Genomic DNA, 14432 nt, shown 5'->3' on the forward strand with positions numbered 1-14432 from the left:
ATTCTTCTACTTAACAATAGACAAGATAACTAAGACCGGCGCCGAATTCTCGACACTGATCATGGGTGCAATTATTGGACACTTGGAATGTTGGGAAAAACATATAACGAGGATATGATATGTTTTGACTGTAAAGCGTTTCAATCAAATTTTCTCAACTGAGAAGAAGCAATTTCATTTTATTTGAATTAATTTTGAAATTTTCTTCCATTTTTGGAATTGATAATATGTTGGTTTTTGCTTTATCAATAAAGTAATTTTTCGTATTTTTTGTAAACATCCATATCATTTAGTCTCAATTTCAGTTTCAGTAATAAGGTTTAATAATTAAAAAAAAACATGTGTGTTTCATTGGATTATTGGTGAAAAAATAATTTTTATTTGGTCATATCTTCAAAGATGCTTATGATTTTATAAACAGAGCAGTTAATCTGCATCAATAGCATTTCTTCGCCAAAGGTATTGAACACAAAAGTAATGAATAAATAAATAATAATAAACTACAGTAAATTTTCAAATTCAACGTGATTAAAAAAAGTCTCAATTCTCTGTTTAGCTGTGGAAAAGTTCATTTCGAGATCTATAAAATTAAAATCGATTTTTTGCCATAAACGTAGTAAGTATATAAATAATTGGCTCCTATTTTGTATAATCATTCTCTTTGATTGGTGCATTTTTTATGAGAAATTCTTTAAAAAACATCTCTTCGAATTTCTGAGCGTCCACTGTAAAATGAATTGGGCATGCCGCAGTAAATTATAATTTGGCATACAATGATTCCTTAAAAGTATAAATAAACTAAACGATCATCTAACATTATTTCATCAATTACCAATGTTATCAATAATGAAATAATTCGATGAATATATTTAAAGCGATTGAAACATTTTTGAAACCATACTTATGTATTTACGTTATTATCGATGTTATTTGAACTTTTGATGTAAAAACATAAAAGAAAGAAAGAAATAATTGAAGATGGTTATTTTTCGATGCTCAATTACACAGTTTGAACGAAGTTATAAGTCATCAAATTGCTATATGCAATTATATACAAAAAGCATATGTTGAGAAGCTGATCGACCTTCGATTTTTGTTTGTAAACACTCTTGAATGTTTGAGAAGCGATAAAACGTCGCCCAAAAAACTGTTTAGTCATGCTAGTTACCAAATAATACTTGCAACGGATATATTGGGCTGATAGAAGAGAAAATCAAACCAAAATATAATGACTGGAGGTGAATTGACATAACAAATATCTTTTAAAGATGGATTTTTTTCTTCATATTTTCAGAAAGAAAAACGTCCAACGCAAAATGGTTGGATTTATTGAATTGAAGTAATTAAAATTACACAGTTAATGTTAACCATTCGAAAGAAGATGTGAAATGGACGAGAAAAAAAAGACTAAAAGAGCGGCCATGAAAAAGAAAAATGATTAAGTGGGTTGATGTAACAGTAACAGTAACTATGGGCGTCGACAACTTTGTAACGCCCCAAATAAAACGAAAACAGTTACCGTCGTTGCTTATGAGACCACCGTTGCTGTTGTAGCACCGAAGAGGTAATCACCTATCCACTCTTTTTATTATTCTTTCCATTATTTACATCATATCATTCAACATTCATATTATCATAAATAATTAGAAAGTAAGGAAGATGAAAATATAAAAAATATATGAAATTTGTCACATATATTAATAAAAAAAATATAAGATTAAGAGTAACTTGCAAGTGAACTGAAATCACAATAAAATCAACATAAAAATAAATAGAAAATACAGGGTGTAACGGAATTTGCCGGAAATATTTTTTCCACTCCTTGGACCTAGACTACTGAAAAAAGGGATATGGGAACTTTTCTATTAGAAGCCACGTTTGGCCACTCACTCATAATTTCGTGACCTCAATTTTTTTTTGATCAATACCTCTAAACATGTGTACAATTTCTTATGAATGCATACAATCCGAAACAGTTTCTGATTTGTATTTGGACAGAAATATGTGTTTAGATTGTTTGTGCATTTCATTCATGCATTTTTTTATAAATAATGTTCTTTGACCATCACAAAAAACACAAGTTACCTAAAAGGTTATTTTATTATTATTATTTTTTTAATAAATTCAAACGTTTTAAAAATTTTTTGCAAATCTCGAGCAAAAATATTGTTTTTTCCCTTTGAACAACCAAACTTCTGGACGTTTTTGGTATTCGATTGCGTATACGAACGAAGGCGACGAACATTTTAATTTCTACGAACGACCGACCGACCACAAAAAAGTATTATTTCCACTTATGAACCAACGACCTACTGCCCAGCTCTGGATAGAATAATTAGACAAAATAATCAAAATGGCAAAACATACTTTTAAACTTTTTTATAAAAAATGTAGAGGTTTAAAGGATAAAAAAATAATATCAGTTTGGTACAATTGACACCAAATCTTACATTTTCTCGGTCATAACAGCCTAGTAGAAAAGTTGTCAATGATGTGAATAACAATACCTGTTGTTGGCATTATAGTCAAAACTATATTCTTATTTAATCTTACAACTATTTAAACATTTTGTGGCCCAAAAGCAATTTCATGAATTAAGAACACAACAATTGTTTGACTGCCGATGGCAAAGTAATCAAAACAGTTTTCCATCTTATTTATTTTTTCGTTTCTTTCTGAAACACTGAAAATTGTTGAGAAAAACTACAATTTCATTGAGAAAACCAGAAAGAAAATATGTGCAGATTTTAATTAAAAGTCTTGATAATAACATATTTCAATTGAATAAAATTGATTTCTTATTATAGTTAAACCAATATTAATAAAATCAAAATGTGAACGATGTATGTTGCGATTATTAGTTATTTATAGCACGTGGTTTAATAAATGATTTCTTTTCCATTAATTAATCTATGGTTGAAAAATAGATGCCAGACATGTCATCATATCCGATGGTTTTCTGTACCACAATACTCATATAAAAACAAATGACGGTGTACACGTCCATTTAACGTTAAATATTTTAAGAGCGTGACGGCTTAAAAATTATTTTAGAACAAAAATCAGTTGATTTGAGTGCTGTTGCATTGACATGTAGTCTATAGCGCTTGCTCCTTTCTGGTTTAACCAAAAGAGTGGAAGAATGACAAGGACAGCGTATGACGTTGAACGACGCTCACTGCGTTAGAAAAGAGCAAGCGCTATAGACTATATGTCAATGCAACAGCACTCAAATCAACTGATTTTTGTTCGAACAGAGTTTTTAAACCGCCACGCTCCTAAAATATTATTTACATCGTGTGTTTTTTATTCGACAACAATTTTTTAACAAAAAATAACGTGACGCTTATCTTTAACGTTAAATGGACGTGTACAGCGACAATTGTTTTTATATGAGAATAGCTCAACATTCTTTTCTCAAAATAATATTAGTCTTTAAAATGCTTGCAAAATTTTTATTAACCTCATCAGATTTTTCGTAAGATTTTGAATCTTCAGTAGGTCAATTGTCCAATTTCCAAAGCTGTTTTGGTTTCGTCGCATCAATTTGAAAAAAAGGTTTCTATAAAAGCGCATTACTTTCTCTTGTAAAATTATCACGCCATCTGTGGAAAAACTTTATTGACTGTACAACAAATGTACGCAAATAAAATTGTTCAACATTTTATTTTACAAATACAATTGAATCTTTCTATTGTCATGCACATTTTCGAGTTTTTTTTGTTCTGTGATATTCAATCTTAATATAATTATTTAAACATTTGGCCCAAAAGCGAATTATCAAAGCTGAATATCAATTTATAAAAATGAATACATTGAATATGATGATAATGAATTAGATGGAAAAGATACAGCATTGAATATAGAAAATAATATTGATAGCAAAAAGATTAGAACAATATCGGGATAAGAGTCAAGTGATAAGAGTTCAATGATTTATTTTTAAAAAAGAATTAAAAAAAATTAACGTCTATTAAAAAACCGGCCGTTTTGAAAAATGCGCTTATAAAAGCGCATAATTTTCTCTTCTAAAATTATCACGCCATCTGTGGAGAAGTACTAACTTCTTTATCGACTGTATTAACTGACGAATTTACGCAAATAGTCTACTACTCTTGAGCTTATTTTCAAGTGCAGATCTTTCACCACTTTACACACTCATTTTTGGAACTCATTCAGTCATACTGCTGTAATACTGACTAATAATCCAAAACACATGACGGCTCATTACACTCCACAGGTACTCGAACAAGTAACAAAATCGACATAGAAATAAGAGCAAAAATAATTTTAGTTACTGAATAAATGGTGAGCAGTGCACGTCTTCAAAAATAAATATTTTAATATTAAGGCAAAATGTTGTTCTGAAGATGATTGTACAAATACACTGAAAAATGATAGGTCTTATTTCTTTACTCTTTTATCAGACGGTGAACATGAATAAAAAAATGATTCAATCATTTTTGAATGCCTTTTTGTTTTAACTTCACGCCTGATTTTGTACACTTATTTTATGGCCTTGGGAAAGAAAAAAAATATTTCTTTTATTGCTATCGACATCATATTTGAAATTGAATTTTATGACATAGCTGTCAACGCTTGCTTGAGCCTTTGAAAGGAATTCGTTGAGAAAACCGTGAAAAATTTCAATTTATGGTAAATGACCCCAGACATTTCAAGTAGAACTCAAATTATGAACATATGCTTAATCAAGCATCTCAAGATCATGAACACGAAAAATAATAAAAATTATATATGATTGCTCTAGAATAAACAGCATATTAAATGGTTGCATATCAAATCGAATCATATAATATTGGATGTGTTATGTGAATGGATATGTGATATGCATTTTTTTCTTCAGACAGTTATAAGAAAAGCCGGTAAGAACCATATCAATATTCGCTTTCATCTGGCGTGTATTGCGTCGACAGATTTGTATTACTTTTGTTATTCGATTGAACTCTTAAGACTTACCCGAGTCCGTTGAAATTACGAAAGAGATTTCCAATATACAAACTTTTACTGAGCAAACGGCACAGAAAAATCAACCTCTATTGTAAATATCGAAAATAATATCGATAGCCAAAAAGTGCATATAAATGAGTTCAATGAATAAAACATTAAAACAATAACGGAAAAAATGTCAAAATGATTTATTTCAATTTTTTTTTTGTATTAGAAAATATCTAGTTCCCGCAAATCTATTCTTCTATTTAAATCGATTTAAATATTTAAAAAAATATTTAGTTTTCTTAACGTCTATTGAAAATCATCTTAGCCTGTGAGGTAATAAATGGATTTTTTTAAAAATGTTTTTTGGTTTTTGCTCAATAACTTAAACAACTACAACATTTTTATTTTTCCGTTGAATTTCTGGGAAGCTCGTCTTTAATGGCAGCTTGACGTTTCTTTAGGCTCTGAATTTTTAATATGATGTCGTCAAATTCGTGCCATGTCTTTGCATTCGATGATTTTTTCAACTTGGCTTTGATGGAAGCTTTACGTTCCTCCAGGTCCTGTATTTTTTTGAATATTTCTTCATATTCATCGAACAATTTTTCATTAATATTCGCTTCATCATCTTGAATAATGATAACGGCATCGTCGATTGCTCCTGATGAATGGCCAATTTCGGATGCTCTGCCTTTTTTCTTTGGCACTGAATTTGCCTGCTCCCCAGTAGAATTCGCCCGTTTTCGACAACTTTTGTTTTCGCCATTTGCTTCGGCCAACAGATTTTCATCGTAATCGCCATTTTGAACATTGTCACCATTTTCGGCCTGCAAGTCGTCTTCTTCTGCATCAAACTCCTGATATGCAGGAATTACTTCTTGTATAACCAAAGGCTCCAATTTGATTTGAGTTGATGGATTCTCAGGCCAATTTTGATAGTCCATATCGTCGGAATAGCCGGATTCACTTCCATTATCGACTGCACGTTGCACAGACTTTGATTGCGCTCGGACGCCATCGGATGTCGCTGGTATTGGTGCATAAACGCCCGGGAACATGTCAATTAAATGATTCTTCACATTAGTCATCGGTTTTTTGGTTACCGATACCGGAACAAACGAACCGAATTTTTGCTTGATGAGACCGATATGTTCGGAGACTTCCTGAAAATTGGATAAAAATTGCTTTGAATAATACGATACTAAATAGATGAGTCTATTGCAATTACCTTGTAGCCAAGTTTGAGTTGTCCTTTCTGCTTCGAAGTCATATTTTTTGCTGCGACTGAATCGTCCACCGGAATTTCTTTTGAATACAGGAAACATTTATCAAACGGCACGTTGTCGGCTTCTTCATGGTCGCCAAAACATTGAATGACCGCTTTTCTTCCTTTTACCATCATAAGTTTTGCTGGCCATATGGGATACCTAGGGTTCATTAGAAGAAAAAAGCAAATAGTATAAATTAATCAACAATTATCCAAAGAATGTATAGCGAAATGCATAAAACGTCTCGGTGGTAGAACTCAAAAGGCCAAATAAATGAGCAAACTTTTTTTCTGACAAATAACGCTTGATTTTGGACTTGTCATACGGTATTACGATTGAATGTGAGTTGGTTTTTTTAATTTTATTAATTGTATAACAAAAAGCGGAAATTTTAGACAAGTGAACAAGCAACAATAAAATCAATTTCGAAATCGATAAAGAACAACAACCGTTTAATGTTAGCAATTGTTAAGTAATGGAATAGTAATTTTTAGGGTACCCTTCCACTTGAACGTAAAGCAGCAGATGCGGCTTGTCGCACACTTGTTTGAAGAAAGTTTTGGGGTTTCCTTTCTTCCAAAATGCATAACAATCTGCGCAAATTTCAATGGTGTTAGCTTCCTCCAGAAATGTTTTTCTGAACCATGTAGCCGCTTTTGCTTTTTTGCTTTTTTCTGCAACGATGACAAACAAATTAATTAATTTAATGTAAAAACGAAATCGAATAACATATTTTATTTCAGTAAAAACACACTTACTCCCAACACGAATGAATCTTTCGGTCCACGATTTGATGTCATCGCAAAATTCCTTGGCATTTTTGTAGTTACCTTTTCTTTTTATAATACGTTTGAAACCATCAACAATCGTTCCAGATTGCTCCAGATCACGTCCTTTTATATCGTTTTTCAAGAACGCGTACTAAAATGTTGATAAAAAATGAGCCAATATTAAATTTGTTTTAAGCCAAGCAGGAGGCGGTCTTCCAAAATGTTATTATACTGAACTTTTCTTACCTCTTCTTCGTTTATAAGTTCACCAAAAAAGTGTGTCAATAGCTGTACTTGTTTCCGTTGATCATTTTGATCATTTCTGAAGGTGCTGGTCTGCATTTTGTTTGAACTGTTTATGATGCAAAAAAAAGGAATTTCAGTTCAATTGATATAATTTGAAATAAATCATTCAAAATTGAAAAATTATGGCAGATCAAAAAATGTACTTTTATTAATTTCCAAAAACGAAAAAAAATGGTTAATTATGAAACAAATTATGTAAATAATGAATGAACCGATATCTGTCATATCTCCTATCGAACGCTGTAAACTAAACAGTTTAAAATATCGTTGACACAGCATTTTACGTTATTGTGCATATTTTTCCGAGAATTGTGAGTGCGAAAATTGGGTAGAATTGTCAACGAATTTTGTTTATTTGAATATCACGTATCACAGACAACAACAACAACAACAACAACAACAACATATAGTGGCAAGCAACAACAGTGCGAAAATACGCTTATTTGGGAGAACTGAATTTTATCTGAATAATACGACTCAGTGATATTCCTATATAATTCATTTGCTGAGTAATTTTGACGATGGCGGGACTTTTCGGAGTTTGGTGGAGATGACATACAAACTCGGTGTGTACGAGGGTAGCAGCACTTCTATGTGTATCATTCTTACGCAGATGATTAGTAAATTAGCTTTGTACGGCTACTGTGATGTTCGTTTGAACAAAATAAATCCGTGAACAGCAAAGAATGCTGTTGCACTCGTACACACAGCATTTACACACTATCTCCGCTGAACTCCGCACAGTCCCACCATCGACAAAATATTCACAATTGTGAAATTGAAATATTTTTACTTTTGATAATATGACACAACTGACTTTATAATTTTAAATGATATTTGTTTCGATCATGGAATTTTATTGTACGATAAAATAAAGAATTTTCACCAATCTATTTGATTTTTAAAATCAAAAAACGTACTCACTTACAAAATTAACACGATTTACAACTTTAATAAAACTGAACTTAGTTTTGATTGGATTGATCTGCGTGATCGGATGTTATAAGGATTAAGAGCAACAGCACACTGCACTGACTACCGATTTATCAATTTATAATACATTTGCGTGTAGTGACACAGAACGCAAGACCTAACGGGAACGTAATATGATCCGTTTTTTTCTCGACGATTCTTATTGCTTTGGAAAAGAGCAAAATGCTTAAATTATGGATATTTGTTTGAAGTTTCAACGGAACGATGAACGACTACAACAAAATTATATTTGATTTTCTTAAGCAATTAACGAACATTCTTTTGATTTTTCTTGTTTCTCTAAGAATGCATGATTTTCTCTCGTAAGACCATCACGCCATCTGTGCAGAATTATTAACTTCTTTATCGACAGTATTAACCAAAAAATTTACGCAAATAAAATCGTTCAACAAATTTTATTTTATAAATTCAATTGAATCAAAATAGTATTGTCGGCTACATGAAATCTCCTTCACATTAAGACTGGTTCAGAGTAAATTGCATTCTTCAGCACGTTCCTTTCCATGTGCCAATTGGACGCGTTCAAATGTCGGATAAATTGTATGTGTGTATGTGTGCGTGTGCGTGTGCGTATGTGTGAATTGTCAAAGCGAAATGCATAAAACGTCTCGGTGGTAGAACTCAAAAGGCCAAATAAATGAGCAAACTTTTTTTTTGACAAATAACGCTTGATTTTGGACTTGTCATACGGTATTAAGATTGAATGTGAGTTGGTTTTTTAATTTTAATTGTATAACGAAAAGTGGAAATTTTAGACAAGTGAACAAGCAACAAGTGCAAATTATAAAATCAATTTGAAATTGATAAAGAACAACAACCGTTTAATGTTAATATTGTCGGTTTGTTATGTAAGATTTTTTTTACATATCGATGTTTTGAGTGCAGTTTTTAATAATTTTTCGTTTAACTTCGATTAAATTTTATAAAAAATGAATGCATTAGTAGAATTTAAATGAAAATATCTTGTACTAAATCGAAAAACAATCATGTTGTAGTTACATTATTTATAAAATTTAACATGTCGGCGAAAAAAATATTTGTGTATGTTTCGAATGTGTGTTATGTTTTGCATATGATGCCGTTGACAACCTTTCCCTTTTGAACACTAATAACATCGATTAAGCCATTTTCGCATGATTGAACCTTGCAAAATAGATTAGAAATAGACAAAAAAAATGCGATCATTAGTTTGCTCAGTAATTTTGATGATGGGGCACAAATAGATTGTTAGTTCTGTGTAATCGGGGTTTTTATTTATTTATTTCAAATGAAATTTTGTACTTTATCAATAGCCTAGAAACTAAATTTTACTGTATTTTTGCTTTTTGAAATCTAAATCATATTTTTCTCTCTTCATTTTTCCTACAGATCGACACATTTTCGGCAAATTGAACGTGTAAAGAGATGATAAAAGTGTCGTGCTTTGTAAGACATTGACAAATATTTGTTTTTTTTTTTAATTTCAATTAAAAGTGATTGAAAATTTAGTCAAAAAAGTTGTGTATCGTAAAAAAAAGCCCGCAAACGAAACACGTTCATATAAAAACAAAATAAGTAAGCAGTTTATTCAATGAAATATACCGAATAATTAGTATCGGTTTGGCGTTAACGTGCGTGTAAATGTATGTGTGTGTGGGATACAGTGAAAAAGAAGAGAAAAAAAACCAAGCGCAAACATAACCTCAACCGACAACTGAAACACTTCAATCGAATCGTACACATTTCACACGAACGTAAATGAAACGTCAAAAGAAGTCGAAGCCGAAAATTAATCAAATTTTTATTCATTTTTTGTTGCTGCATTCGAATTTCTGTTCATATTCAAATAAATTCGATAAATATTTTTCAAGTGATTCAAAGTGTGTCGTTAAAATTGCAATAAATTTATTATTCCGGCAATAAAAAATCGAGATTGTGAATTCGATGGGTACACATGAAAATCTATCTCTCTCTAATTTACACTAAATAATCATTTTGATTGAATTGTACATTTGAAACAACGAGCATTTATATTTTTATTCAATCGAAATTGTCAATAATAATTAGAATTTTTTTTTCTATTGCAAATGTAAACACAAGTTTGTGCCGCAATCATTTTAACAGCGACAATTTTAATAAACAAATTTTTGACAATTCGCCGGAATACACATTCGAATTGCATATAAATCAACATACATACAGTGTTCAATTGAATGTTCATTCAACGGCATGTCATCGTTTAGAGGGAAACCTGTAGCACAATCGAGCATTCCATATATGTCGTCGGCAACAATGCTACCACCACCGGTAAACAACTTCTTTTATCTACGGCTTTGTTTTTCCGAAATGTTCTAATCGCATTAATTTTCTATAGAATGCATCAACGTTGCCGTCAATGAATCAACCGCCACCATCACATGCGAATGCATACCGATCGGGACCTCAGCTATATGCTCGACCAACACCATTGGAAACAACGACAACAAATGCAACACAGCAACCGTACAATACATTGCCGAACACAATACCGTCGGCAACCTCAGGGTCAACGGCAGCTGGTGGTGTGACTGGGACCACTGAAACCGCCGGTCCCGTTATCACGGTTTTTGTTGGTAATATTAGCGAACGTGCACCTGAACACATGATTAAAAAGATATTGGCAACGGTTGGTGCGGTTATCAATTGGAAACGTGTCTCAACATTTGGCTTCTGCGAATATGAGTGAGTGTTGTGGCGCGCACACACATTTTTTTTTGTCGAAATAATTTTGATTTTGAAAATGTTTTTTTTTTTCATACAGCGGTCCAACGGCTGGATTACGTGCGGTGCGTATATTGCATGACTTAGATGTGGCCGGTAAAAAATTGGTTGCCAAAGTTGATGCAAAAAATAAACTACTTTTGGATAATTACAAAGAGGAAGAAGGTGCTAGAAATATTGGCAATGAAGATGCTAGTGAAGCCCATGAAAAGAAAGAAGATGCCGATGTTTTTGAAGCAATAAAACAAATTCTGTCCGATCATCGTTCGGAAATAGAAAATTATGAAGCAATTCAAGGTTTGTATTTTATTGAGAATTTAAAAGAAATGAGAAAAAAAAACACACTAAATTTATTCAATTGAATAATTCATTTTTGACAGAGCAAAAATCCAATAAAATGTTACAAAGCGCAAGTATCGAAGAGGATAAACGTGATTTAATCAATAGGGAAATTGGTAAATTTCGAAAAACAGCCGAAGCTGATGAACAGAAGAAGGAAAAGGAAAAAGATCGACGAAAACGTGAAGAAAAGGAACGAGATAGAGATCGAGATCGTGCCAGAGGTTCATTGTCACCGCGCAAAGATAAAGATAAAAAAGCATCACGGCGTCGAAGCAGGTCTAGAGAACGTTCAAAGGTAACATTTAAATTTTTGAAATGATTTAACGACGCGTTAATAACGATGGAACTTTTTTTGTTGTCTTGAAATAGGAACGTGAACGTGAGAAAGAGCGCGAAAGAGAGCGTGAAAGAGAACGAGAGAGAGAACGTGAAAGAGAGCGTGAAAGAGAACGTGAGAGAGAACGTGAACGGGAAAGAGAAAGAGAACGAATGTGAGTCACAATTTATCAACAATTTCCATTGTTGTGTTGGTTCGTTGCAACTAATTTAAAAAAAAAAATATTATTCATGTTTTGCAGTGAACGTGAAAGAGAACGCGAAGAAAAGGTTCAGAAGGCTCCACGTGATTTACAACGCGAAAAAGAAATGGAAGAAGAGTTGCGCGAACGAAAGAAGGCGGAGAAAAAAGCCCGCGAAAAAGAGGCAGCTTATCAAGAGCGATTGCGAAATTGGGAGATTCGTGAACGACGTCGGGCCAAGGAATATGAACGAGAAAAAGAGAAAGAACTTGAGAAAGAGGAAGAAAGAGAAAAAGAAGCAAAAAGATTGAAGGAAGTATGTATTATTTTGAATGTCTTTTTGTCATTGAGACTCTTATCTAATGTGTATTCCTTTAAATAGTTCCTTGAAGACTATGAAGATGAACGAGATGATCCAAAATATTACAAAGGGCAGGAATTAAAACGGCGTCTGTACGAACGTGTTAAGGAAGCAGAACAAGACACTAAAGACAGAAATAAAGAGCAAGAAGGTAAGCTAAAAAAAATGTGTATCCACAAAGAAACGCTCAACTAATTACACCATATGCGGTTTTCATTACAGAATTAGAAGAATTGAAAAATAAAATATTCAGTGGTGAATACGATAATCCAACGCAAGAATTTGAACGTTTAAAGAAACAACGCGAAGAATTGTACAAACCGAAATTATTAATTGATGTAAATTTGGAGCAATCACAGCAACGTGAACGAGAAATTCAGCGCGAACGTGAACGTGATGCTGAACGACAAAGTCTCAAGGATCGCGAACGTGCACAAAAAGAGCGATATGTTATGGCACAGGCATCAAGAGAGCTTGCATCGCTCAATGCCGAACCAATTGACTCAACCGACTCGAGCAACGATGATAATTCACCGCTAAATAACAAGTAAGTTTTCGTGTGTGTGGGTTCGCCGAATGGTTCTTTATTGAATGTTTTAATTTTTTGTTTGCAGTAGTCGAGGCTCTGAATCTAGGGACACGCATTTCAATTCAAATAGCAATGGCATGCCAAATGATGAAGATTCACGATCTTCAATGCGGTCCATCAAATCGTTAAATAGTCCGGCAAGTATTGAAACACCACCATTGATTGCGCCAGCCATTAGTTTAAATTTGAATGCAAATGCAAAGAAAAAGCGATTAGAAGTCAAGGATATTTTTAATAATGATGAAGATAACGAAGATATTAACGGACCAAAACGACGAAAGTTAGTTCCATTAGGTAAGAATATTCTTCGGGCACACTCATATTTGGATATGCCATTAAAACTGATAGAAAATTCAAAATCCACAGATTATGAGGACAATATAAATTCAAAAGGGCAAAAATCATCAAGTAGTAATACAAATTCGGATGGTGGTGGTGCTGGTCAAGCCGCAACTGCATCAGCAACAAACAATAATTCATCGTCTAAACGAAAAGATGGTCGTAACGATGAGAATAGCAATCGAAAGGAAGAAAATGTACGAAGCCAAGAGGAGAAACGACGACACATTAAAAGTATTATCGATAAAATTCCAACCGGCAAATCGGATTTGTTCAATTACAAATTGGATTGGAATGAAATTGATAACACGCTGATGGAAAAAAAAATTCGACCGTGGATCAATAAAAAGATCATCGAATATATCGGCGAACCAGAGCCAACGCTAGTCGATTTCATTTGCTCAAAAGTGTTAGCCGGCAGCACACCACAGGGTATACTAGACGATGTTCAAATGGTATGACAACGACTCTGCGCTTTTATTTTTGAAAAAAAAAAAACTAAATTGATTGTTTTTTATTGTGCTCTTTCAGGTATTGGACGAAGAAGCTGAAGTATTTGTGGTAAAAATGTGGCGACTTCTAATTTATGAAGTCGAAGCGAAAAAAGATGGCTTAGGAAAATAAATAAATAATTTCCACATTTCGGTCCGATGCAAAACAAACACATATTTCATCAAATAAATACAAATAATTCTTTTCGCATAAGTTTACTACATATTAGAGCTATGTAATGTTTCTTTTTGGTAATTATTCGTAATAAAGCTAAATCTGAAGAAGAAAACGAAGATTATAAGAAGATCTTTTGCGTTTTTTTACTCGAAACAATTTTTTTTTTTTGGATTTCCCAATTTCGTTGAAAATAAGATTGTTTTCATATTTTTCAACGATATATTTGAATGCTTTTGCAAAGTTCATCTTTCGATCGTTTCAATTCTCATCCGTGGTGGTTCGTGTTAGCATTTCGTAAAGCAAGTTGAAATTGTTGAAATTGCTCGTTTGCAAATGTTTAATCTATTCAAAATACGTATGACTCAATGATTGAACGTTACGCATGTCATGATTTTGATTCGTACGTAAAAAAACATCAAACGCATTAATATTTGCAAAGAAGATGATGTATAACATTTCAAGGTTACATGTATTTATCGATCTGAAAACCAAAATTTATTAATAAATTTCAACATTATGGCATCACAAAACGTTCAAACGAAAAAAGTGGGAAAAAACGATAAGAAAGAACGTTAAGTGTCA

The 14432-nt window shown here is 32.6% G+C and overlaps 2 protein-coding genes across 7 annotated transcripts; one reads left to right on the forward strand and one right to left on the reverse strand.

Annotated features, from left to right (window-relative positions):
- Positions 1–5174: 5174 nt before the first annotated feature.
- Positions 5175–8503, reverse strand: LOC116343979. Of its 3 annotated transcripts, none has more exons than XM_031772334.1 (6): positions 8229–8503; positions 7241–7346; positions 6983–7145; positions 6724–6898; positions 6185–6383; positions 5175–6119 (listed from the first exon to the last, which is right to left on the reverse strand). In XM_031772334.1, exons 2-6 carry the CDS (start codon positions 7334–7336, stop codon positions 5358–5360), a joined length of 1395 nt encoding a protein of 464 aa, XP_031628194.1. In that variant the 5' UTR covers positions 7337–7346; positions 8229–8503; the 3' UTR covers positions 5175–5357. The 3 variants fall into 3 exon arrangements, with proteins under 3 accessions (XP_031628194.1, XP_031628203.1, XP_031628186.1); XM_031772343.1 differs by having other exon boundaries at positions 8221–8503; XM_031772326.1 differs by having other exon boundaries at positions 8225–8502.
- Positions 8504–8948: 445 nt separating this feature from the next.
- LOC116345153 (RNA-binding protein 25) lies at positions 8949–13977 on the forward strand. Of its 4 annotated transcripts, XM_031774295.1 has the most exons (13): positions 8962–9141; positions 9662–10220; positions 10373–10579; positions 10647–10993; positions 11073–11329; positions 11413–11669; positions 11744–11865; positions 11953–12208; positions 12275–12404; positions 12476–12800; positions 12868–13136; positions 13209–13636; positions 13713–13977. In XM_031774295.1, exons 3-13 carry the CDS (start codon positions 10502–10504, stop codon positions 13803–13805), a joined length of 2562 nt encoding a protein of 853 aa, XP_031630155.1. In that variant the 5' UTR covers positions 8962–9141; positions 9662–10220; positions 10373–10501; the 3' UTR covers positions 13806–13977. The 4 variants fall into 4 exon arrangements, with proteins under 4 accessions (XP_031630146.1, XP_031630165.1, XP_031630155.1 ...); XM_031774286.1 differs by having other exon boundaries at positions 8949–8998; positions 9662–10579; XM_031774305.1 differs by having other exon boundaries at positions 8960–9141; positions 9662–10579; positions 12871–13136.
- Positions 13978–14432: the final 455 nt, after the last annotated feature.

Source organism: Contarinia nasturtii, unplaced genomic scaffold (genome assembly GCF_009176525.2).
Source record: "Contarinia nasturtii isolate CC-2019 unplaced genomic scaffold, AAFC_CNas_1.1 Cnas_scaffold_129, whole genome shotgun sequence".
NCBI lineage: Eukaryota > Metazoa > Arthropoda > Insecta > Diptera > Cecidomyiidae > Contarinia > Contarinia nasturtii.

What these genes read in the sequence shown, in the direction of transcription:
- LOC116343979 (XM_031772334.1), bottom strand. Translation starts at nt 7,336, where the DNA reads ATGCAGACCAGCACCTTCAGAAATGATCAAAATGATCAACGGAAACAA. An exon ending in AAGATTCATTCGTGTTGGGA is followed by an intron (nt 6,899 to 6,982) that starts GTAAGTGTGTTT and finishes TCATCGTTGCAG; the next exon opens with AAAAAAGCAAAAAAGCAAAA. An exon ending in CTTTACGTTCAAGTGGAAGG is followed by an intron (nt 6,384 to 6,723) that starts GTACCCTAAAAA and finishes AATGAACCCTAG; the next exon opens with GTATCCCATATGGCCAGCAA.
- LOC116345153 (XM_031774286.1), top strand. Translation starts at nt 10,502, where the DNA reads ATGTCATCGTTTAGAGGGAAACCTGTAGCACAATCGAGCATTCCATAT. An exon ending in AATTCACCGCTAAATAACAA is followed by an intron (nt 12,801 to 12,867) that starts GTAAGTTTTCGT and finishes TTTTGTTTGCAG; the next exon opens with TAGTCGAGGCTCTGAATCTA. An exon ending in ACGAAAGTTAGTTCCATTAG is followed by an intron (nt 13,137 to 13,208) that starts GTAAGAATATTC and finishes CAAAATCCACAG; the next exon opens with ATTATGAGGACAATATAAAT.